Here is a 22,942-nt window from a genome sequence, read left to right as displayed (position 1 = left end):
TGTCGTATCATAATCGCGCCTACTTAACTTAAAACAAACGAACATTAAAATTAATTATTTTCCAAAAATAACAACTTTCAAGGTCCGCGTATCAAGATCACGCTGCATATTTTTTCACATTTGATTTTGAGTGTATACGACATTATATACACTTTTGTGCCTGAACGTGTGTTGATCATGTAAGATGCTTTGAGTTGGAGTGAAACGTTTCGTTGCATATACTGAATGATTGATTGGGGTATAAAAGAGACTTTGACCAGATTATAAGTGCAGTCATTTGAAAATCTAATACAGGTTAGGCAGTTTGGGATTTGGTGATGTTTTCACATGGTATGAGTATATGTTATGCAGTCTGATTATTTGTTGTTGTATAACTTGTTAGTTTTAGGGTTAGATATCATGTATATATGTATATTTGATAGAATGACGGCATGTGCTTTCGTATACACCATCTTGTTTGGGGCAGGATACGCACATCTCTTAGTGAACACCTGACATCATCTCAATTTGTCTCTACTGTTACGGAACTGTGAGGCCAGGACGGACAACACATTGTGTACAAATGTGATAGTGTTATAGTTAAATGATGAGTCTTTTTTCTCATAGGTGAAAGTTTCTTAAATTCTTAATTTTATGACAGTGTAACAGTAGGGATACTTTAATGTAACAGATTAGACAGAATGTTTCTAAAATATTAATAGTTGCTTTTTTCCTTGTAGTTAAGTTTCAAATGTTTGTTGTGAAGGTAAATTGCTTCATATTAAACAAAATAAATAAAAATCCGACCAAACCCTACCCATCCCAACCCAACCCCACCCAAACCCAAATCCAAATCCGAGCAAACCCAACCCGAACCCTCTTTATTCATGGTACTGATGAGGCCAGAGGCCAACGCTACATTCATTGCCTGGGTCGTGTTACAAATTCATACATTTGCTTAGTTTCCTAGCATGATAAATGAACATTGGTAAATTCATCATAGTTTCTGAACAATCACAAAATTTACAAAATTTGTTACCATAAGGGTTGTGGCGGAAATAGGTTTTTTTTAGATATTTTGCTCATTATACACTGGACATACATATAAAAAGTGATATTCATATTCATCATATTCAATACAATCAGTTTTACAAATCCTACAAAGTCTATGTTCTCTTGCAATACCTACATATCTGTCTGTTTCAATAAATAAATCATGTGAGCAACAACGACATCGAGAAAGAACTCTTCTTAACTTATGTAAATTTACACTTAATAGATAAGGTTCGAATATAATAGTAGTCTTAAATGTAAGGTAGAAATTTGCTTTTATAGAACTGGACAAGGAACCATCCATTTTTGAATGTACATATCTTTTAAGGTCTGTGTCAAACGGGTGAAGAAATACTGTGGAATACTACATGGTGCATGTTTCTACCACATTGGTGGTTTCAGTTAACAAAGCAGTGGTAAAACTGTTTGAGATATTCTTAGGTATTCATTGAATGCAACGACTGCACGGGATTCGTAGGTACTCTTTCAATGCAAAGGAATATGCAATGTACGAGATGTCGAGAGAATCACTGAATGCAATATAATGCAGTTAACAGGTCCAACCAACTGTCTCAGCTCAACTGTGTATAATCTGGTCATCCACTAATTTTGCTGTTCACAAATCTGTCCTGATGTCCGTTTCTGAGGAATATGAGTCGCCGGAATTCGCTGTAGACCTTTGCGTCCTTGTCAGATACCGGTGGTCGTGAGTTCGAATCCCGGTTCACCCTGGTTACGTTTCTTGGTTTGTCAGCACCATACCGGAACCTTTATCACATCGACACTGAGATGACACGCCGTGACAGAACCGTGATGTTAAAGGTGGCGTTAAACAAACCTCAGAAACACATTAATCCGTTGACAGTGCGCTTTACGCTTTGAGAATGTCCCCTTGTGGAATAGTAGTGGTAGTATGGTGATTGTGATGATGATGATGATGATGATTATGATGATGGTGGTGGTGATGATGACGGTGATAAATAACTAAGGTGATGATGATGGTGATGATGATGGTGATGATGATGATGACGGTGATAACTAAGGTGAGGATGATGGTGATGATGAGTGAGTGAGTATGGTTTTACGCCGCTTTTAGCAATATTCCAGCAATATCACGGCGGGGGACACCAGAAATGGGCTTCACACATTGTATCCATGTCGGGAATCGAACCCGGGTCTTTGGCGTGACGAGCGAACGCTTTAACCACTAGGCTACCCGACCGCCCCGATGGTGATGATGATGATGACGGTGGTGATGATGATGATGGTGGTGATGATGACGGTGATAACTAAGGTGATGGTGATGGTGATGATGACGATGGTGATGATGATGGTGGTTATGATGATGGTGATAATGATGGTGATGATGATAAAGCTTACTTCTGGGTTCGTTGTAGTTACTTCCTTTAAAATGTCCCTAGACACAGACAAATGGGGTATCTTACAAATTGCAAATGAAGAGCATACACTTAGAAACGTTATCAAACCGTTACTAGGCTGAAGTCGCTATATAAGTGCAATAATCTTGGACGCGACATTAAAACCCATTTCACCTCATCTCACCTCACTAGACTGAAAACGGTCGCAGAAACACTGCAGTCTTAGGGTCCAAAAATACCAACGGAAATAGAACTAGCTGTGCTTCATATAAAGCTAAAAAAATCTCAAATTGAATAATTCATCATTCAATAGCATTACATATTCATGAAGACATCTCAACTTTAAGATCGTGTTTCACAATTTCCATGTGTATGTTAACGCACGGCGCACAATTTGGATTTTCGTTTTTGTTCGGAACATAATACTCGCACACGTGTTGTTTGAATGTGAACAATAATTGGTTACCTATCAGTTGCTCATTTAACCCTTTGGTTTAGCGCTTACGCAATGCCAAGGATTGCTGAAAACCAACGTCGTCGCCCCGTGGGTGTGCTGCAAACACGAATGGCGCAAAAAGAAAATGGCAGATGTTCATCGAAAGACAATTTCATCATTTGGGAGAAGTTATCTGCGGAAGGGCAACACTCATGACTTGCCACGGACTGTCGTGTTAACAAGATAGCCAAATACATTGCCATCGAATAGCCATTTCTTGCTTGTTACATAATTCAGGCACCATCAAACATGGGTGTGTACTTTCAGTTTTCCCACGGCAGTTTATGTTTCCCTATCCTTGTCCATCAACATAGTCATCAAAGAATCAAGTACATAAAATGGTCCAACAAAAAGCTATTCTACCATAGTTTATTCAGAGTACACTGGGTTGCTAATGTACTTGTCGTATTTCATATTGCCCTCGCGACGTCGTTGAATGAAGAAGACGATAATGCCGCCGAGGATGCCTCCCAGGATCAACATTGCGATGGCTATTCCGACTACTGTACCTTGGAAAGTAGGACACATAAAAAATAATCGAGTGGTGAGCAACACAGTGGTTAATGATGAATGAATATGTATAACTGATCAGTGCTTGCCCAACAACATTCCGTTTCCAGACCTCTATAACTGATCAGTGCTTGCCTAACAACCTCCCGCTTCCAGACCTCCGTAACTGATCAGTGCTTGCCTGACTACCTCCCGTTTCCAGACCTCTATAACTGATCAGTTCTTGCCCAACAACCTCCCGCTTCCAGACCTCCGTAACTGATCAGTGCTTGCCTAACAACCTCCCGCTTCCAGACCTCCGTAACTGATCAGTGCTTGCCTGACTACCTCCCGTTTCCAGACCTCTATAACTGATCAGTTCTTGCCCAACAACCTCCCGCTTCCAGACCTCCGTAACTGATCAGTGCTTGCCTAACTACCTCCCGCTTCCAGACCTCCGTAACTGATCAGTGCTTGCCCAACAACCTCCCGCTTCCAGACCTCTATAATTGATCAGTGCTTGCCTAACTACCTCCCGTTTCCAGACCTCCGTAACTGATCAGTGCTTGCCTGACTACCTCCCGTTTCCAGACCTCTATAACTGATCAGTGCTTGCCTAACAACCTCCCGCTTCCAGACCTCTATAACTGATCAGTGCTTGCCTAACTACCTCCCGTTTCCAGACCTCCGTAACTGATCAGTGCTTGCCCAACAACCTCCCGCTTCCAGACCTCTATAATTGATCAGTGCTTGCCTAACTACCTCCCGTTTCCAGACCTCCGTAACCGATCAGTGCTTGCCCAACAACCTCCCGCTTCCAGACCTCCGTAACTGATCAGTGCTTGCCTAACAACCTCCCGTTTCCAGACCTCCGTAACTGATCAGTGGGCGTTATCATTGCCCCTGCTTGCCTAACTACGCCCCGCTTCCAGGGCTCTGACGGTGCCCCTGATTGCTTAACTACGCCCCGCGTCCAGGGCTCTGACGGTGCTCCTGCTTTCCTAACTACGCCCCGCGTCCAGGGCTCTGACCTTGCCCCTGCTGGCCTAACTACGCCCCGCGTCCAGGGCTGTGACGGTGCTCCTGCTTTCCTAACTACGCCTCGCGTCCAGGGCTCTGACGGTGTCCCTGCTTGCCTAACTATGAGGTCTATTTGACCTTTAAGAGCTTTAACATTGCTTGCCTGACACACATAACCTAACTACTTGTATAAACACTTATTAACTTCAGGCTGATATGTATTCAACTTGCAAGGCAGCTAGCTATATGTACGCCGAATCTGTTTAACGTTATATTACACCCACAAAATACCTGTTGCTGGCGAAGGTTTGGACGGTGACGTTTCTCCACACTGTGTTCCTGACGATGACGATGATGTTTTGAGACCTCCTGAAACATTTTTAGGATCATTGTGCAGAGACTCATAACATTATTATCATGCGAGATATTAGTTTACTGAAATGTAACGTTATTATCATGCAAGTTGATACGTAACAATAATACGTAATTCTATTAAGGCGAGATAATATGGGACTACAATGCATTATTATCATATACCAATTAAAATAAATAAATGCAGCAAAGAGGGTTTGGGTGATACTGGCACAGTCAAGGTAGTCAGGCTCATCATCAGCTCAGGGCCCTTGCCCCCTCTACACCCAGACCGGACATCGAATGGGACTTCTCCCAGGAAGCGCTGCCTAGGCGAACCCACAGCTAACGTTTCGAAGAATGTGAAGACTCCCCAACACTGCCGCCTTCTGCATTACCCAGATTGTCAGAAGGGCTGTATTCATGGCATCAAACCCGGGTACTCTCCTAAAACCAGTCAACAGATTGGGAGGTACCAAACGTAAGGCACCGAGAACAAGGGGACAACTTAGTACTTAGGATGCAAGCGTGACATTTCGAAAGTGAGATCCGCATATTTGCCATGTTTTTCCTGAATTTTATCAATCAATTAATTCAAAAGGGACAGAGATTTCAAAGATATAGAGGACTTCCTTGAATTTATCAAAACGGACTAGATCAGGTTTGTTGCCCTGGATAAGTCTTAGGCTGTATACGGGCCTATTCCAAAGAATTTTGTGTTGATCATTTTCCATGACGCCCACCACATCGTACCAAGGATTGACCTGTGTGTCAAAACCACAAGCATGGCGAAGACGGTATTAAAGGGGTCGAGCCCCTTCATCGTGTTGCTTAAGATAATGTCTTTGTGCCAGAGTTGGGCATCCATTGACAATGTTTTGGACAGTCGCATAAAATTCATTAATAATCAAAATGTCGAGTGGGAAGTGACTTGTCCTGGGCAGCAAACAGAAAGCCTCCTGTTTTGTTTCACTCCTCGTGCCAGGCGGCTTTGTCCAAGCAAAGGACTCTGCAGGGTTGCTGCTGCTCTTCTCAACACACTGGACAAAAACGCGATGCAGTTGTAATTCAGATAGCCTCGCCTGGGTTGAGTCTGGGATGATTTGATATGACCATTTGCTTGGTTGATATTCATCTGTCTACCGTCCAGTAGCACAGAGCCATCAACAAAATCAACATTGACATTAAGATTATGTCCAACATAGTTGGCTCGTTTAAGAAAACTGTGGAATGTGTTGTTTCTTCATGAGTCTTGGCATGCTTCACCAAAGGATCATCAGACAAATAAATGTGTGCAAAAGTGCACAATAAAATTCTTTCATGAAGAGCCTCCACGTTCATCAAACCACGTCCTCCCAAGATGATTGCAATTGGTAAATATGTGCGATTGAGGGACGGGCGAGGGCTGTGGGATCTATTGTCTGAAGTGATGGGGCTGGAATACATTCCAGTGACTTCAAAATTCATTGGTGAGGTAAAGAATCATATGCTTTTCTGTAGTCTATCGAACACATTGCGAGGTTATGGTGGTAAGTTTTAGCCTCTTCAAGAATCATTTTCAGAACCATCAATTGACCCCTCAAGACAACCCAACATCCCTTTCTTGCTCTTTTCTGCTCCATATAAATCATGTGATTGGAAGCGCAGTATGATGACACAAGTTCTGTAAGACACTCTGTAAATAATTGTACTGTCTTTTCAGACAAGTAATAGGGCGGAATAATTCGGGTCAGTCAAACCACCTTTCTTTGGGAGAAAGCTGAACATCCTCCCTATCCATAAGAGAATTCAAATAGTGAAGAAATGGGCGCCTTATTAGATTGGGACCTTTTCATTACCTTTTTTCAGGCAGTCGGATGTAATTAAACACAACAATGGTGACTTAATTTTGTTATGTACATTATTATTGTAATCCTGTACCCATTGTTCCTCGAGGTTACAGTTGCCAGGTATAGATCACAAGTGATTGCAAAACCTTTCACTTGAATCCATGCTTGGCCTTCCCTCATCAATACCATTGCTTGCATTTAATTGCCCATAAAACTGCTTTTCAATAGTTTTAAACAGCTTATTTTGTTTTATGAAATTGTTTCTCTTGCCCCCACTTTCTTTTCATTTCTGTCCAAATCTTTAACTTTGCCCTCAAATTATGAAGAATTTTTTTCCACATTGATGTTTGACGTTTTGACATCGATTGCCCCGAGGAAGGTAACTTCAAGCAACGTTATTGTTCTATCCAGGAAACATATTTCCTTGTTCAGATTGTTTGACTTGGAACCGTTTTTTGTTGAATTTGTATATGTCCCTGTTTTGGTTCAATTTCTTTGGAAAGTGTATGGAGTTCCTCCAGCATTCACACAGCTGCATTAATTAACGCAGCAGTTAATGTCATGCAAAGAACAGTCCGCATCAAGAGCAACTGAAATAATGTCATAAATCAAGTTGATTCCGTGAAAATGATTGGTCAAATTGATAAATTGGCCTCGGTTTCTCAAACGGTAAATCACAGATTGGATAATAGAATGACATAAACAAAATATACACCGGATCATCAGAAAGATCATTGGCGGAAGAGGAGTCGGAATCGGGAGAACACTCAAAATCTTCGAGGCCACCATCAGGAATTTCATTTTGTTAGCACCAAATATGAAATAGAGAGTAATATAATATTATTTATCATACTTTTCTGTATTTCTGTAGTATTGCGAGATGATACTTTCATGTTAAGTTATTTTTTTATCATGTCAGGTGATACTTTACTGTAATCAATTATTATCATTGTTATGTGATGGGAATCTGGATATGTTACCTGTATACGTTGCTATAGGAGGTGTGACGGCTGGCGTTGTTGGATTGTTGCAGACACAAGCACAGGGAGTAGGTTTCTCCGTCTTGCGAGGTACCTGTGTGGATGCAGATATCGTTTTCCCCGTCGGTTTCGTCGATCTTATCGTGGTTGTTGTCTTTTTTGGTGTCGTTGTCTTTGTTGGTGTCGTTGTCTTTGTTGGTGTCGATGTCGCTGTTGGCGTTTGAGGCTCTGTCTGTGCAGATGCATCCGTTGTCATTGCTTGGGTTTTACTGGTGCTTGAAGCTTGTTGATACAATGATGTTGTTAGTGAGAATTGCATATCAGTTATTGTGCTTTTCCTGATATAACAATTTATCATATAATGGGTAGGTTTCTCGGCAGGATAAAGCCAGCGGATAACAACGATATCCTTTGGGGTCATATGCGGATAGAGATGCAAATATCAAAGGTCAAGTATGGACTACTTTCACTGTTTATAAACAAACATGGCATCGCCCTCGTCATTCGGCGATCGAGTCTGAATTAACCGTCGGGAATCTGGATAAACTACAGGGATAATTGCAACCTTTATCAAAAGAACAGTCTAATGTACTGAAAATCAGTGTCTAACTGCGACGTAGCTAAGGCATGCTTGTGGACCTCTGCGGCTTGAAACCTTTTCCACAAATAAAAATAGTTGGATTTAGCCGAAATATGTTTGAATTGTTACCTTGTTTCTTTTTGGCGTTCTGGGTACATCTGACTGCACTTTTTAACGTTATGACAGAAAAGGCCGACTGTCAACAACGTCTGAACGTGGCCGTGACATCTCATAGTCTAGGATTAGAGTAGCTTCCCTTTGACAAGGCGCAGTTACTCTAGGTAGCGGACAGATTGATGGATTGCCGCGAAAGGAAGTAAAAACAATTGTTGTTTTGCGTATATGTTGCTTCGCCACTGTATAAGAAACAGATTTCAGTTGGAACTATATTGGCTACTGTCACTGTTCGACTGACACATCACTTACCCAGTGACGTAATAAATATTAATGAGCGCATTCCAGGAAAACTCGCAATGTTTCGGTAATGTTTGTGAGAGAGGGAAAGCGATTTTCAAGCACAGAATTGAAGAATGACATTATATAATAAAGACGTTATCACGCTTGTGTGTTCGGGGATGGCAAATATGCTGTATTAGGAATAAACACTATGTATTTGGCTCGCCAAGGCTCGCTAAACACAATGTTTATTCCTAATGCAGGATATTTACTATCCCCAAACACACTCGCGTGATAACCTCTATGTACTACTATTGTAACGAACTACTGATAAATGAACTACTGATTTACCAAAGTAATAATATAACGGCCTATTGATACCACGAACTATTTATATGACGAAGTGCTGATATAACGAACTATTGATATAATGCATTACGAACTAGTGAGTGAGTGAGTGAGTGAGTTTGGTTTAACGCCGCTTTTAACAGTATTCCAGTTATATCGCGGCGTGTCAGCTTAATGTGGGAGGAAAGCCCGAAGTGATGCAGGTCTCAGACGTTTACCACTTCGGTGAAACCCACAAGCACGGGTATGGTGCTGACAAACCTAGAAACATAATCGGGGCTAACCGGGATTCGAACCCACAATCATTGGTTTCTGGCGTGCCCAAGGGACGCAACTCTGCACAGCGAATCGCGGCGCCTTAGACGACTGGGCCACCCGTGCCCCCGCATTACGAACTAACGGCACAGGGTACTATTGATATAATGAACTACTGATGTAACGAAATACTGTTATAACGTACAAATACGTTCTTTATTATTGTATATGTATGCATGAAGTTGTGTATTGTCTGATGTTTATTGTATTTGTCTGATTAACGCGCGTCAGTCCGAAACAGAAATGCACATACTCTGAAGACAAGTTTTCTCTGTGAGATCATGTGGTAGGTAGAGACTTCCATCTGGGTAATGCATACCTGAAACAATAGGACATGGGATGAATTATCTACTGTCATCCCATGTGACTTCACATGGATATTTCATAAATGATTTTAATATGAACATACATTTCACTTCTACTCAATTCGATTCGATAAATCAAAAATGTAAACATGATCTTTTAATATTGCTGCAGTGAAACCTCGACAACTCGAAGTCCTGGGGTCAAGTGCAAAAACATATTTTGATATAAAAATACCCCATGATTGAGACAAGCGAAATGGCAATAATGGACCCTTGTGTCGAATAGGATTCTGTCGGGATGATCGTCACAAACGAGAAAATGAATTCGATAGTATGTATATTTTTTCATTTGAAACATCTTATGTCGGAGTTGATGGTTCGATGTCATACATAAAACATATTCAGTTAATATTCAAATATCCACGTGCATTTTCAAACTCGACCGCCTCCGTGGTCTAGTGGATAGTGGGTTTGCCCAGAGAGCGCAAGGTTGGTGGTTAAATCCCGGCCGCTTAATACTAAAACACATTGAAAGATGGTGCCTGTTGTTGCCAGGCCTGTCGCTCAACATTTAGGGGAGTAGACTGTTTGACTCGGACACAGTATACTGTTTCTGAGTGGTGTATCCATGTCAAACAGTGGCTAGAGGGCACACCACACACACATACACGTGCGCACACACTCGTGCATGTGCGACGCATGTATTGAACGCTTGTCCATTTCAGCCCACCTCACCCAATCTAAGGTGACATGCCATTACTTTGTTTCTGTCCTTGCCAAACAGGAGAACAAATTATCTCACACAGATCCCCTGCCAAGAGTTTCCGTCAAATTTAACCCCGCCCCTTTTTATTTTCGTTTTTCTCTATGTTCAGTGTAGACAGGCAAAGCTATATTTAACAGCTCCCTAACGCCATGCCATTTCTATACCGTGGTTGCAATCTGTTGTAATAAAGTAAAATGTCAGTATATTCAAAACGTCAACGTGGGTGAATAACCGGTTTCGTTTATCTGCCTGAGCAGATTTCGATAGGGCACAAAAGGACCAATAGTGGTGAACATGATATGAATGGATTTCTGACATCATTGATGACACCAGTTGTTTTCGAAAAGCTTAAGTATGTCCCGCTCCACAGATAGAACCCGCCACTCACAGTTTCATTAAATGGCAAGTGTTTGTTTCCTAACGTGGCACCCAGCAATTGTCCTGCAAGACAATGGCGGCCTGTAAACAATCGAGTCGGACAACATTAATGTATTGGTTATTTTTTTTACATGATCAAATCACTTATACTAACGATTGTAAATACTGCACCAATCATACGGGATAGCTGACAGGTGGTCGACATCATAAAGAGACTCAGTTTGAAGTCTGCACGTGCGATCCGTGCAAAATATGAAGCTGTCACATGAGAAGCCCGTTTCTGCTACACACAACCGGGCACAGTCAGACACTGAACTTTGCTCAGTCCTAAACTTTGCTTTTGTTGTCACGGTATACCCCTTGCTTTCCTTGAAGTCTGTGCTGTAGTCTCCTGTACAAGAATAAATCATATATAGAAATTAGTGAGAATGAGAGCATTTTGAAATATAGATTTATCAAGTCATGGACCACGACATGGGTTTGTCCAACGAACACTGCTACCTAAAGCTACGAAACAACAAACTGTTCAATGTGTTGGCAGTCCAGCTCTTTTCATGATGACCCGTGAAGATTCCGGGGTAGAATAGGTCTTCACCAACCCATGCTTGCCGTAAAAGGTGACTATGTTTGTCGTAAAAGGCGACTAACGGGATCTGGTGGTCAGGCTCGCTGACTTGGTTGATGCATGTCATCGATCCCAATTGTGTGGATCGATGCTCATGATATTAATCACTGGATTGTCTGGTCCAGACTCGATGATTTACAGACCGCCGTCATATAGCTGGAATATTGCTGAGTGCGGCGCTAAACAACAAACCAACCAACCAATCTTTTCCTGATTCAATGTGGTGAGGCATACTGCCTATCAAGGAAGTTAAAAAATCGTAAAAGTCATACTGTCCCAATATCTCACCACCGCTGCTTTCATGTCACATATATTTTTTAGCTGTTTAAGTTGATATTGTCTTTTATGATTCCCTAAATAGTTTTTATAATATCATATAGCCACCCTGAACTTTCACCTGAGAACATTACATTGTCCTACATGTCATTTCAATGTTCAAAACACCAATTAAAACGTCGTTTCTGCTGTTAAATGTTTAGGAGTGATGGTGGAACTGCTAATGTGCTATATGTAAATTATAACCACTGAGACTGGTATATGTAGTTGCCCACAGCACAGCTGTTATTAAGTTTGGATTATTTTCTAAAACAAAGATCGCAAAAACTATATTCGTAATATTCAAGATTGGTCGAGTTGTTTTACGTCGCTCTTAGCAATATTCCAGCAGCGTCAAGGCGGTGCTCATTAGAAATTATCTTGACACATAAAGAGAACTAATTTGGCTTTCCTCCCACATTGACCTCATACGGAATGTTAATGAAATCTGGTAACACCAATTCATTTCCTGGGTGGTTATGTGTATATCTATGTGTGTGTGTGCGCGCGCGTTTGTATGTGAGAGAGTGTATGTGTGTGTGTGTTTGTGTGTGTGTGAGAGAGAGAGAGTGTGTGTTTGTGTGTGTGAGACAGAGAGTGTGTGTGTGTGTGTGTGAGAGAAAGAGAGAGAGAGAGAGAGTGTGTGTGTGTGTGTGTGTGTGTGTGTGTGTGTGTGTGTGTGTGTGTGTGTGTGTGTGTGTGTGTGTGTGTGTGTGTGTGTGTGAGAGAGAGAGAGAGAGGGTGTGTGTGTCAGCGGGACTTTCCGGATGAACAGCATTGAGGACCAGAAAAGCACACGTTTTCCTGGCAGTGATGGGTTGTACGTACGCAAATAGTTGTCCCACACTGAGCTTGAAACAATATCGGAAGGGGAGACGTCGTTGCGATCATGTGACTCGAGGATGCACGTGCCGTATTTCTGAGCGTAATTAAAAGATGTACATGGTATTGTCATCGACGCTCGTATACAAAGTTGTGCACAGGAGTTGACCGTTGGAATATTAGGATGTGTCTCGGAGAAGGATTTGTTCCCAATGTAGGTGTTGTAGAGGGCGCTGAATCCAAGGGTATAATCCCCTGAAACATATGGACCGTCATCTTGTGTTGACAAAGAAATATACAGTCATTTATATGTTATACTGGAAAATATAGACATCAGCTGATAGGGGTACAAATTGGTAGATATACACATTACTAGAGATGCATGCTGGTACAGATATAGATACTGTTTGAGATATGCATTGGTCGATCGATACACATTAGTAAAGATAACTGGACAAACAATTTCAATCCAAACCTCAACTGGAGCATAAAAGCTATGTCTAAAAAAACTTAACAAAGAAGAAAATTGCAACAAAAACTAACATTTAAAACATTGGTTTTAAACAAATGTTTCCAGGAGGTTTTCTTTTGCATTCGGAATACCAGGGAAGAGGAAAAGATTTTATTTTTCAATTCATACCTGAAACATATTTTTTTATTCAAAGGATTTCGAAGTTGGCGGATGACAAAGTAAACAAAAGCTTTTGGGTAATAACTTTATTATACTGTTATAGCGACGTTTCGGTCCTAGCATAGATCCTATGCTTGTCGTAAAAGGCGACTAAAGGGATCGGGTGGTCAGGCTCGCTGACTTGGTCGATACATGTCATCGGTCCCAATTGCTTAGATCGATGCTCATGATGTCAACCACTGGATTGTCTGGTCCGGATTCGATTATTTTACAGACCGCCGTCATATAGCTGGAATATTGCTGAGTGCGGCGTTAAACAACAAACAAACAAACGGTATAGATCCTGACACCGTTGTCAAGCAATACTGAATAATGAACATGGTACAGAATTATATACTATATCCTTCACCTACCATATATAACTATGTAGCTCCGAAAGGTTGAAAGGAACGTTCTCTCGGTGTTCTTTAGAAGTATTCACACCATAAAAGCAATAACGATGGACGCTAAGAATAGACTTCGCACATTATACCCATGTGGTATCGAACCCGGGAGTTGCGTTTCGAGCGAACACATTGACCAAAGCGCTAGTAAACGCTTCCATTGTCACAAACATTAAAAGTTAACTTACCTTCTGTGGCGTTTGGACCCGTGCTGGTATTCTACGTGAAACGTATTTATCCCTGGACTGAAGTACCTTCACTCGGCAATACACTCGTGTCTCAGTTTCCACTGATGTTGAGAATGATACCTTCACTCGGCAATACACTCGTGTCTCAGGTTCCACTGATGTTGAGAATGATACCTTCACTCGGCAATACACTCGTGTCTCAGTTTCCACTGATGTTGAGAATGATACCTTCACTCGGCAATACACTCGTGTCTCAGTTTCCACTGATGTTGAGAATGATACCTTCACTCGGCAATACACTCGTGTCTCAGTTTCCACTGATGTTGAGAATGATACCTTCACTCGGCAATACACTCGTGTCTCAGGTTCCACTGATGTTGAGAATGATACCTTCACTCGGCAATGCACTCGTGTCTCAGTTTCCACTGATGTTGAGAATGATACCTTCACTCGGCAATACGCTCGTGTCTCAGTTTCCACTGATGTTGAGAATCATACCTTCACTCGGCAATACACTCGTGTCTCAGTTTTCACTAATGTTGAGAATCATACCTTCACTCGACAATACACTCGTGTCTCAGTTTCCACTGATGTTGAGAATCATACCTTCACTCGGCAATACACCCGTGTCTCAGTTTTCACTGATGTTGAGAATCATGATACCTTCACTCGGCAATACACCCGTGTCTCAGTTTTCACTGATGTTGAGAATGATACCTTCACTCGGCAATACACTTGTGTCTCAGTTTTCACTGATGTTGAGAATGATACCTTCACTCGGCAATACACGTGTGTCTCAGTTTTCACTGATGTTGAGAATCATACCTTCACTCGGCAATACACCCGTGTCTCAGTTTTCACTGATGTTGAGAATCATACCTTCACTCGGCAATACACTCGTGTCTCAGTTTCCACTGATGTTGAGAATGATACCTTCACTCGGCAATACACTCGTGTCTCAGTTTCCACTGATGTTGAGAATCATACCTTCACTCGGCAATACACTTGTGTCTCAGTTTTCACTGATGTTGAGAATGATACCTTCACTCGGCAATACACGTGTGTCTCAGTTTTCACTGATGTTGAGAATCATACCTACATTCGACAATAAAATGTATCTCAGTTTTCACTGATGATGAGTTCGACACTCTCACCAAACAATATATGTGTAACTCAGTTTTTAAAAATGTTGAGGGGCGGTCGGGTAGCCTTGTGGTTAAAGCGTTCGGTCGTCACGCCGAAAACCCGGGTTCGATTTTCGACACGGGTACAATGAGTGAAGTCCATTTCTGGTGTCCCCCGCCGTGATATAAAATAAATATTGCTGGAAAGCGGCGTAAAACCATATTCACTCACTCACTTACTTTAGAACGATACCTGGAAGGATCCTCGTCACGACCTCAAACGGGGGACAATATTGTCTGACCCACATTCGGCAAAAAATGTAACTATTTTATGAGCATGAGACTTACGTGTGTAGACATGAGATGCCTCGGTGTGGGTAACTGCATGACTGGTGTCAGGGAGTTCAGAGGCCAGGGAACACTTGCCACTGCTTGGTTGGTACTGGAATGTCTGGCACGAGAAGATTAAGTGGGCTAGACACTGACTTGCGCAGTCTTCCAATGACAGTCCGGTAAGGATCGTATTACCATCTCCTCTGGGTAACGCACGATTTGCAGAAAACGTGAAGTGATGCAAGACTGATACTGCAAATAAGCATATATTAAACTTTATGAGACACAAATATGTAGATTATAACATGGTCCCTTTTCCGAAACATTCCTCACGGTATCCAGAATGGAGGTAGGAAATCTAGGACCGTACATTTGGCCTAGTTTTGCCAACGCTGTTGCTTCTTCAGCCAGTTCGGGCCACGTAAAAAACTGCTGTTCTAATTTGTTTACTATAAATATCAAGAATTAAGTTTGGTTTCCCATTGTTTCATAATGTAAGAAAATAAATTGGTTTCACATCATGTATTTATCCCTATTTTACCAAGATTCAAGATTATATTACTTTTCTATTTAAAAAAGTATGACAATGTGTAGTTTTATCGATGATATTGTATATTGCATTGATTGATCCTAACATTTTGATGAATATTGCGATCCTGATGACCCTTGCCTCCAGATGTCGGTTGTGATCCCAGTGGCGTTAAGTACAGTGCTCTGAAACATATGATGTAATTCTGAATTTATGAGCGAGTGAGGATTTCATTTATAAGACGGCAGGTCAGTTTGATGCGGGGAAAAGTACGAAGTGATGCAGGTCGTATATTTTTACTACAGTAAAACCCAGGAGTCCGCTTGCTGACTAGCCAAGACACGTAATCAGGGAGAATCTGGGATTCTTGGAACTAACTTCTGAAAAACTACTTCCGGCGTCTTAGACCACTGGGCCACCAGTGCCCCATGATTTCGTAGGTTGTTGCAGGTAAAGTTGATGCCCGGTATCCTTGGATCAGTCATACCGATATTCTACATTCATACTGATTAAATACAGACCATGTCTGTCTCACAGCTTTCACTTTGAAGCTTCCAGTTTCGAGACCCCTATGGTCGTTGTTTAGAAACCAGGACCCATCCGAATATGGCCCTGTATCGGCCCCACCCCCTCCCCGCTCATAGGTTTCACCAAAGTTGTAAACGTCTGTCACAACATATTGACATGGAAAACTGGAACACTTTTCGAATCAAAATCAACTCACACACGTCAACAACTTATTCATTCACGTGATTTAGCCAGTCTAACACACTCCGCGGTATCCCTCAAAATACCAAGGACCCGTTCCACAAAACTATCGTTGCCCCAAGGGGATTTTAATTCCCATACGGGACCATAGACTTAGGACTGTCTTTGCACTACGAACGCTTTGTGGAAGGGTCCCTGGAATGATTCCTGGACAAAAATGCTGTGCCCATACCGTGTTTCCGTGGGGAACAACAATGCCCAGCTGACCACTTGTCACTGCATTCGCCAGCGCCCTGTAAGCCTGACCCCTGCCAACCTCGTGGCCAGCGCCGGCTAACAAAACACAAACAATGGATTTGAGGTTCCACGCGTACTAAACATGGAAAACAAAATGGATTCAGTTTCAATTTTGGCAACATTATTGTTACGGACACTATGGCGGAAACCAAAATTATGATGGAGATACAGAGTGAATAAACGATGAAACAAAGCGCCGTTTCAGGGATAACTCTGTGCAAGGATGGGTACACGTTATTTAGTGAAGATATTTGCATGAAATGTCGTGTCCTGGGGGTTTCAATGAACACTGGAATATCCAGAACGTTAACGGATTAGTTATTTCAGGAAACTGTGATCCTCGATGATGAGTCAGCTGTGGAACAAATTAAAACCATGGTTTTCTTAACACGCATGTCCATAGAGATTTTATGCAAGGCATGGTCGCACAGATGCAAAGGCACCGCTATGAAGAGTTCTCTGCCATTCCAGGATCCTCTGGTCATGGGTTATAAACATGATTTGATCCTTGGTCTGTCAGTCTTATACCCAGTTTCACCCAAATTGACATAACTCAAAATGAACTACAGTGGGCTTTCCTCAAACCAATAAAACCCACACTTGGTTCAAAGCGGCGTTGTAACCAACTTGTCTCACCTGTTAGAGGCGCCTGATCCAGTAATGTACCGATCAAGTACGTGTCGTTTTCACCCCAGTGGACTTCCAGGTCCTGAATACGTAGTGGGGTCAGTCGGGCTGCACTGGCGATGCTCACCCTTCCCACATCGTGTAGGACTGTTTCTTGTTGCGGCAGAATAGAACTTGGATTACCTGAAATAGCAAACCAAAATCCAGCCAAACATTTGTCATGGTTATCTACTGATCAGTTTCTGTGATTTTCAGGCGTTTCAGGCACGTCACACGGATTATCAGATGTCCGGATAAAAGAATACATGTAAAGGACATTACGTATGTACACGTTACCAGCAGAAGGTGTCCGAAAGGCGAGGTTTTCGGATTAGTAAATGTCCGTATTGATAAATATATGGTGAGGATTAATGTATCTTCACGTTTTCAACAGAATTTGTCCAGAAGGCGAGGTTTCGGCTTAGTAGATGTCCGTATTGATAAATATATGGTGAGGATTAATGTATCTTCACGTTTTCAACAGAATTTGGTTCCGGGTTAAGAGGTTTCAGTAAAACGGGGTAGTGATTTTTATATAATTATAGAAATTGTTTAGTCGCTTAATTAATTTTATTAGGGGAAACAGTGGTATCCAAGGTGGGTTGATTGGTTGTTTAACGCCGCACCAATGTCTAATTCCAGCTATATGGAGGTGGCCTGTACATATTCGCGTCTGGTCTTGACAAACAAGTGATTAATATTTTGATCAACGTCCACGGCCAACGGGGTACCATCTCATAGTCACCGAGCCTGACCACCCGATCCATTTAGTCGCCTTTACGTCAAACTGGGGACCAGTTTTAACCCGTCATACCACCATACCATTTTCAAGGATTTGTTCAGCATTCGTATGATATAATTCACTTGTAAACATTCTGAATATGATGGACTACCTGGGAACGTAATCTGAAAGTCTATTCCTGGATCGTCCTTGTAGCATGTTGTGATGTCGAAGGCGTTGATAACATCTGGATGTGTTTGGTCGAAGTCGTAATAATCGTAGATGATTCCATAACTAGTCTGTAAAATTAAAACATATCCTCTTCAGTCATAGGAAAACATACTTCCTTTTGCCACAGGAATTTGTACTTCCAGATGTAATAGCAACGTGAGTCCGTTTCATAAAATCTGTCTAATAATCAACTAGCTTAACAATGAAAAATCGACCAATTCACACAGTTAAGAAAACATAGAATAAATACCAACTTCTGGATAACGGCTTGATTCCGATGTAACTTCACAACGTCTAGAATGCCTATCAAACATGTAATTTACATGAATTCTTTGCGCCTATCTTAGCAATATTTAAACAACATCATGGCGAGGGAAATAGATTTCACCATTATGTACTCGTATGGGGAATCGAACCAAGACATTCGGCGTGACGAGCGAATGTTTTAACCGTTAGACTATCTCATCGTGAATTTTACCACAAAAATAACAACACTTGTTGCACAGTTTTCGGATATCCATATATGGCTATGGTGTAATTTTATACGTCTAATTGAAGAGTGAGTGAGTTGTGTTTTAACGCCGCTTTTAACAGTATTCCAGTTATATCGCGACGTGTCAGCTTAACGTGGGAGGAAAGCCCGAAGTAATGCAGGTCTCAGACGTTTACCACTTCGTATAACATCATCATATTGAAACATTTCTATGAATTCATGTTGAGGTGTTTTCGTCTGTACTTTATAACTTTTAGCGGTGAATATATAAACAGAGGAAATCTACTTCATTCATCAGCCATTGTGCTACATGTTTTGGTTTTTATACCAAGAAATCTCTCACATGTTTACGAGCAAACCTTTTCGATAAAATTCAATCGTTTTAATCCATATGTTTCAGCACCGTCAAGTAAAATTGGATTCAATTTCATGTAGTCGATCACTGGATTGTCTGATCCAGACTCGATTATTTATCATATATCTGTAAGAGAACGTTATGAGAACCAGTAGTCTGTTACAACAATGTGGACGCCGCAACAGTAAAAGATATTAGACCAAACTATTTCAGCTATGTCCGAGAGACACAACATGTTCTGAATTTCAGCGAAGTTCAGTAAGGTATGGCGGTGCAAGAACATACTGACATTTTTGTGTGAAGTGAAAGGCCAGACACCCTTTCCTCATTGGGGCCATTAATGTTGACGAAATGCTAGGGAATGGCATTTCTTAATATGAGGAAGGATAAGTCGGAGTTCTTGCAACGTTGTCGACCGTTACGTTCACATCGACGCGGAATTGGGTCATTGCCACGTTGTCGGTTCGAGAGAACAGCGACAACAAGCTGAAGTTTGAAATAGATATTGCGTTGTTATCATATTAAAAAAATATGTTCATAACATCTCGTAGCCTTTCAAAATTTACATCAACTTAAATAGTTTCTGTTTTTCGGGTCACTCGGTGAGATAAACAATAATGTTGTTTGGGAAGACAAGCCACATATCCTAGACGCCATGCTATTATATGCACATTTTGCAACGAACTGCACGTTCGTAACATGATCAGCAACATAAGGTTAGCTTACCGTAGGCTCCGATATGTCCAGTCTAACAGGCGTATCAGTGCTGTCCGGGTCATTCCCAATGTCATTCGCACTATGCCAGTCATGCTGAAAATATCACAAATGTTGAGTAGGGTTTCGATAATATGGTAATACTATTGAATTGAATATCAAAGAAGGAAAAGAGAGCAAGTTTGATGCATAACGAAATATATGAATGAGGAATGTACCAAAAGAACAATTATTGTGAAAATGCTGTAAAGGATTGACATGTTATAAGAATTGTAATTAGTCTCTTGTTTCGGTAGATCAGTTGTGAAATGCTTGGCAACTCACGCTCATGAAATAGATCTCAAATGTGACGTTGAGGCCCTGGAGACTCCCGTAGTCCGCCCTGACTGCCGAGTATACGTCACAGGCGATTCCCCGGACTGTTCGCTGCGCACGGAGTGGAATAATGGCCATTGGGCAAATGTAGCAGCTGTTGTTTAAATACTTTATTCTAATAAAGTGTTAATCAAAGATGGCTTTCACTATTTTAACATTGGCCTGCTCTAGTGTTAATGACGAACTATTTTATGAATAAATGTTTTAAGTCGTAGCTCCGGTATTTTGGAATATGTACGAGAAGTTGAGATGGGAACGACATTCAAAGATCAACAAAACGGGGGTTGAGGGTGGGGGAGAGTGATAACGAGGCAGAGAGGCAGACAGACAGAGGGGGACACACACAGAGAGAGAAAGGCAGTGGTATTTAAATTGTATTGTCACATGTTCGTTTGGCTGCTTGCTCTTGTCCGATGTTATAGTGCTAACCCAATGAGATTCGAAGCCCCCAAAGGATACCCTCTCATGCACAATACACTCCGAGCCGACCAGTCCTTGTTTTACCCCCTACATGCCAAGCACTAGGCAGAGTAACAAGGCCAATCTTTAACGTCTCTTGTTTTGTCGCGACCAGGGCATTGCACATGGACATTCCGCTCTCCGGACAGACGCTGTATTGTATGTACAGAGAGACAGTGAAAGCGAGAAAGATCGGCACAGAGAGAACTACAGACGAATGGGTGTGATGAAAGATGATGTGAGGATTTGCATGTCATTGGAGTCACTGAGAGTGCATGTTTGAGCGAGAGCAACCGGACAGTGTATCAACTCAATGCATGTAGCTTAATGCTCCAGTAATGCAGATTTCAGACGTTAACAACTTTGGTTTAAACCCTTGAGCACAGATATGGTGCTGACAAACTTAGAGTGAGTGAGTTGCGTTTATCACCGATTATAACAGTATTCTAGTTATATCACGGCGTGTCACCTTAATGTGTGAGGAAAGCCCGAAGTGATTCCGGACTCTGGTGAAACGGATATGGTGCTGACAAACCTAGAAACATAATCGGGGCGAACCAGGATCCGAACCCACAATCATAGGTTTCTGGCGTGCCCAAGGGACTCAAATCCGCAGAGGGAATTGCGGCGCCTTAGACGATTGATCCAACTGTGCTCCTGGATGCGTGTTTGAAGTAGAGGTCCTTAAGATCAGGACTGAAAGATAGGTGGAGCTGTTTGAGGAAAAGCTTACCTGTCCTGAATAAGCATAGGATGAATCCAAGCTGAACATCCCCTCTGGCGGCTTCAGTCTCAGTGATGACGTGGACGCATCTGGAGCTGCATCCCAGGTATGATTCTGTATGTGATAGAAGTTGCAGCGCGGGAAGTCTTTGTAAATGATATAAGCCAGTCCTGAAATATAAGCGTCATCTTTGTATTCTATTTACAATAGCATTAGTTTTTGCCACGCAGTTACAACATGTGTAGATTATACTGATTTTAGGATTTCAACATTCTAGAGCTTAAGGGAGTGGGTGAATACTTTGAATACTTTGAAATGAATTCGCGTATATTAAGGCGTCTCTAATCATTATTAATATGGGGGATATCCAGAATGGCTGAGGTCAATCGTTCAACAGCACGGTGCTCACTGTACCATTTTCACCTTTATTTGTACAAATTTGTACTCTCTCTCTCTCTCTCTCTCTCTCTCTCTCTCCCTCTCTCTCTCTCTCTCTCTCTCTCTCTCTCTGAAAACCAGACCTGTGTTGAAGTCGTGAATCTCTGTGATGGCGTCAAGGGTGTTGTAATGGTTGTTTTTGTGGGTTGGGCGGTGATCCCAACGGACGAGTTGGAGGTTGTAGTCATACCAGACCTATCACACACAAGCCGGTATGTTATAATGTTTACTACTTTGTATATACTGCTCTAAAATATTGTAAAATAGCCAGTATCAGTTTTCTTCATAATTATCGGCGATATTTCGTGTTTACAAACGAACTGAAAACAAGATTGCAACCATCTTAAAACAAAGGTCTTCACGACGTATGGTTCCCGTAGCTTCCTGAATTCGATTAAATAACATGTTTGTGAAAGGACACGGCGCATATCGGATCTTATTTAGCCCACTTGAACTAGAAAAATAATTCGATGGTAGTTTAGCAATTCATTGAAAGGGGGCATGTGACTCACAGCCAGTAATGTTTCATTTTTGACAGTTCTAACGTTTTGGACTAAAACAATAACAACAATGATTCAAAAGGGCAGATTTTAACAGTGATTGTTGTATTTTAAAACAGGGTAATTTTACAATATGTTTTGATAAACACTGACAAATTCAACTGAAGTACTTCATTTTATCGACAGAAGGTTAACTGTCCAATATTCGATCACCAATAAAAATGAGCCGTCACTTTCGAAATGGTACAAAAAGGAACTATGAAGTCCCTCTGACACGACGCCGAGCAGTGACAGTCAGTCGTCCAAAGGCGTGCACAAGAATCAGATGCCATTCTGCTTGAAATGCCAGCGCTAACGCCACTCTTGTCTCTGGACGTGGCTGACGTTGCCTTATCGGTCCTGGTGCCTAATCGGTGCCTGGTGGCCCCACATATTGCTCTTTTGGAGACATTTCAAGACATCTTGCCGGCCAAGGAAGAAGATTCACGTTGTTGGCGTTGAAACGTAATCTGGCACTGCGGGCTGTATGGCGTTATCTTGCTGAAATAACGTTTGCAGGTAACGTTGAAGAAATGACAGTAGAGCTG

At 41.7% G+C, this 22,942-nt stretch overlaps 1 protein-coding gene across 1 annotated transcript in view; it reads right to left on the bottom strand.

Annotated features, from left to right (window-relative positions):
• The window catches only part of LOC139478496 (uncharacterized), a 39,997-nt gene that overhangs the window by 8,253 nt on the left and 8,802 nt on the right, over positions 1 to 22,942 (bottom strand). Inside the window, exons 8-23 of the mRNA XM_071260987.1 lie at positions 21,939 to 22,050; positions 21,427 to 21,587; positions 20,184 to 20,285; positions 19,872 to 19,955; positions 18,239 to 18,365; positions 17,316 to 17,489; positions 16,615 to 16,715; positions 15,781 to 15,859; positions 15,161 to 15,397; positions 12,433 to 12,681; positions 10,819 to 11,055; positions 9,469 to 9,534; positions 7,577 to 7,858; positions 4,708 to 4,785; positions 3,308 to 3,416; positions 2,249 to 2,449 (exon numbers count right to left, since the gene is read on the bottom strand). Coding sequence (XP_071117088.1) covers positions 2,249 to 2,449; positions 3,308 to 3,416; positions 4,708 to 4,785; positions 7,577 to 7,858; positions 9,469 to 9,534; positions 10,819 to 11,055; positions 12,433 to 12,681; positions 15,161 to 15,397; positions 15,781 to 15,859; positions 16,615 to 16,715; positions 17,316 to 17,489; positions 18,239 to 18,365; positions 19,872 to 19,955; positions 20,184 to 20,285; positions 21,427 to 21,587; positions 21,939 to 22,050 — 2,399 coding nt within the window. The remainder of the gene's footprint in view (positions 1 to 2,248; positions 2,450 to 3,307; positions 3,417 to 4,707; positions 4,786 to 7,576; positions 7,859 to 9,468; positions 9,535 to 10,818; positions 11,056 to 12,432; positions 12,682 to 15,160; positions 15,398 to 15,780; positions 15,860 to 16,614; positions 16,716 to 17,315; positions 17,490 to 18,238; positions 18,366 to 19,871; positions 19,956 to 20,183; positions 20,286 to 21,426; positions 21,588 to 21,938; positions 22,051 to 22,942) is intronic.

The sequence above is a fragment of the Haliotis cracherodii genome, unplaced genomic scaffold (genome assembly GCF_022045235.1).
Source record: "Haliotis cracherodii isolate W230 unplaced genomic scaffold, xgHalCrac1.p SCAF_4, whole genome shotgun sequence".
Lineage (NCBI taxonomy): Eukaryota > Metazoa > Mollusca > Gastropoda > Lepetellida > Haliotidae > Haliotis > Haliotis cracherodii.
Note: the sequence above shows the minus strand (reverse complement) of the source record. Positions and strands in the feature narration are given on the sequence as shown.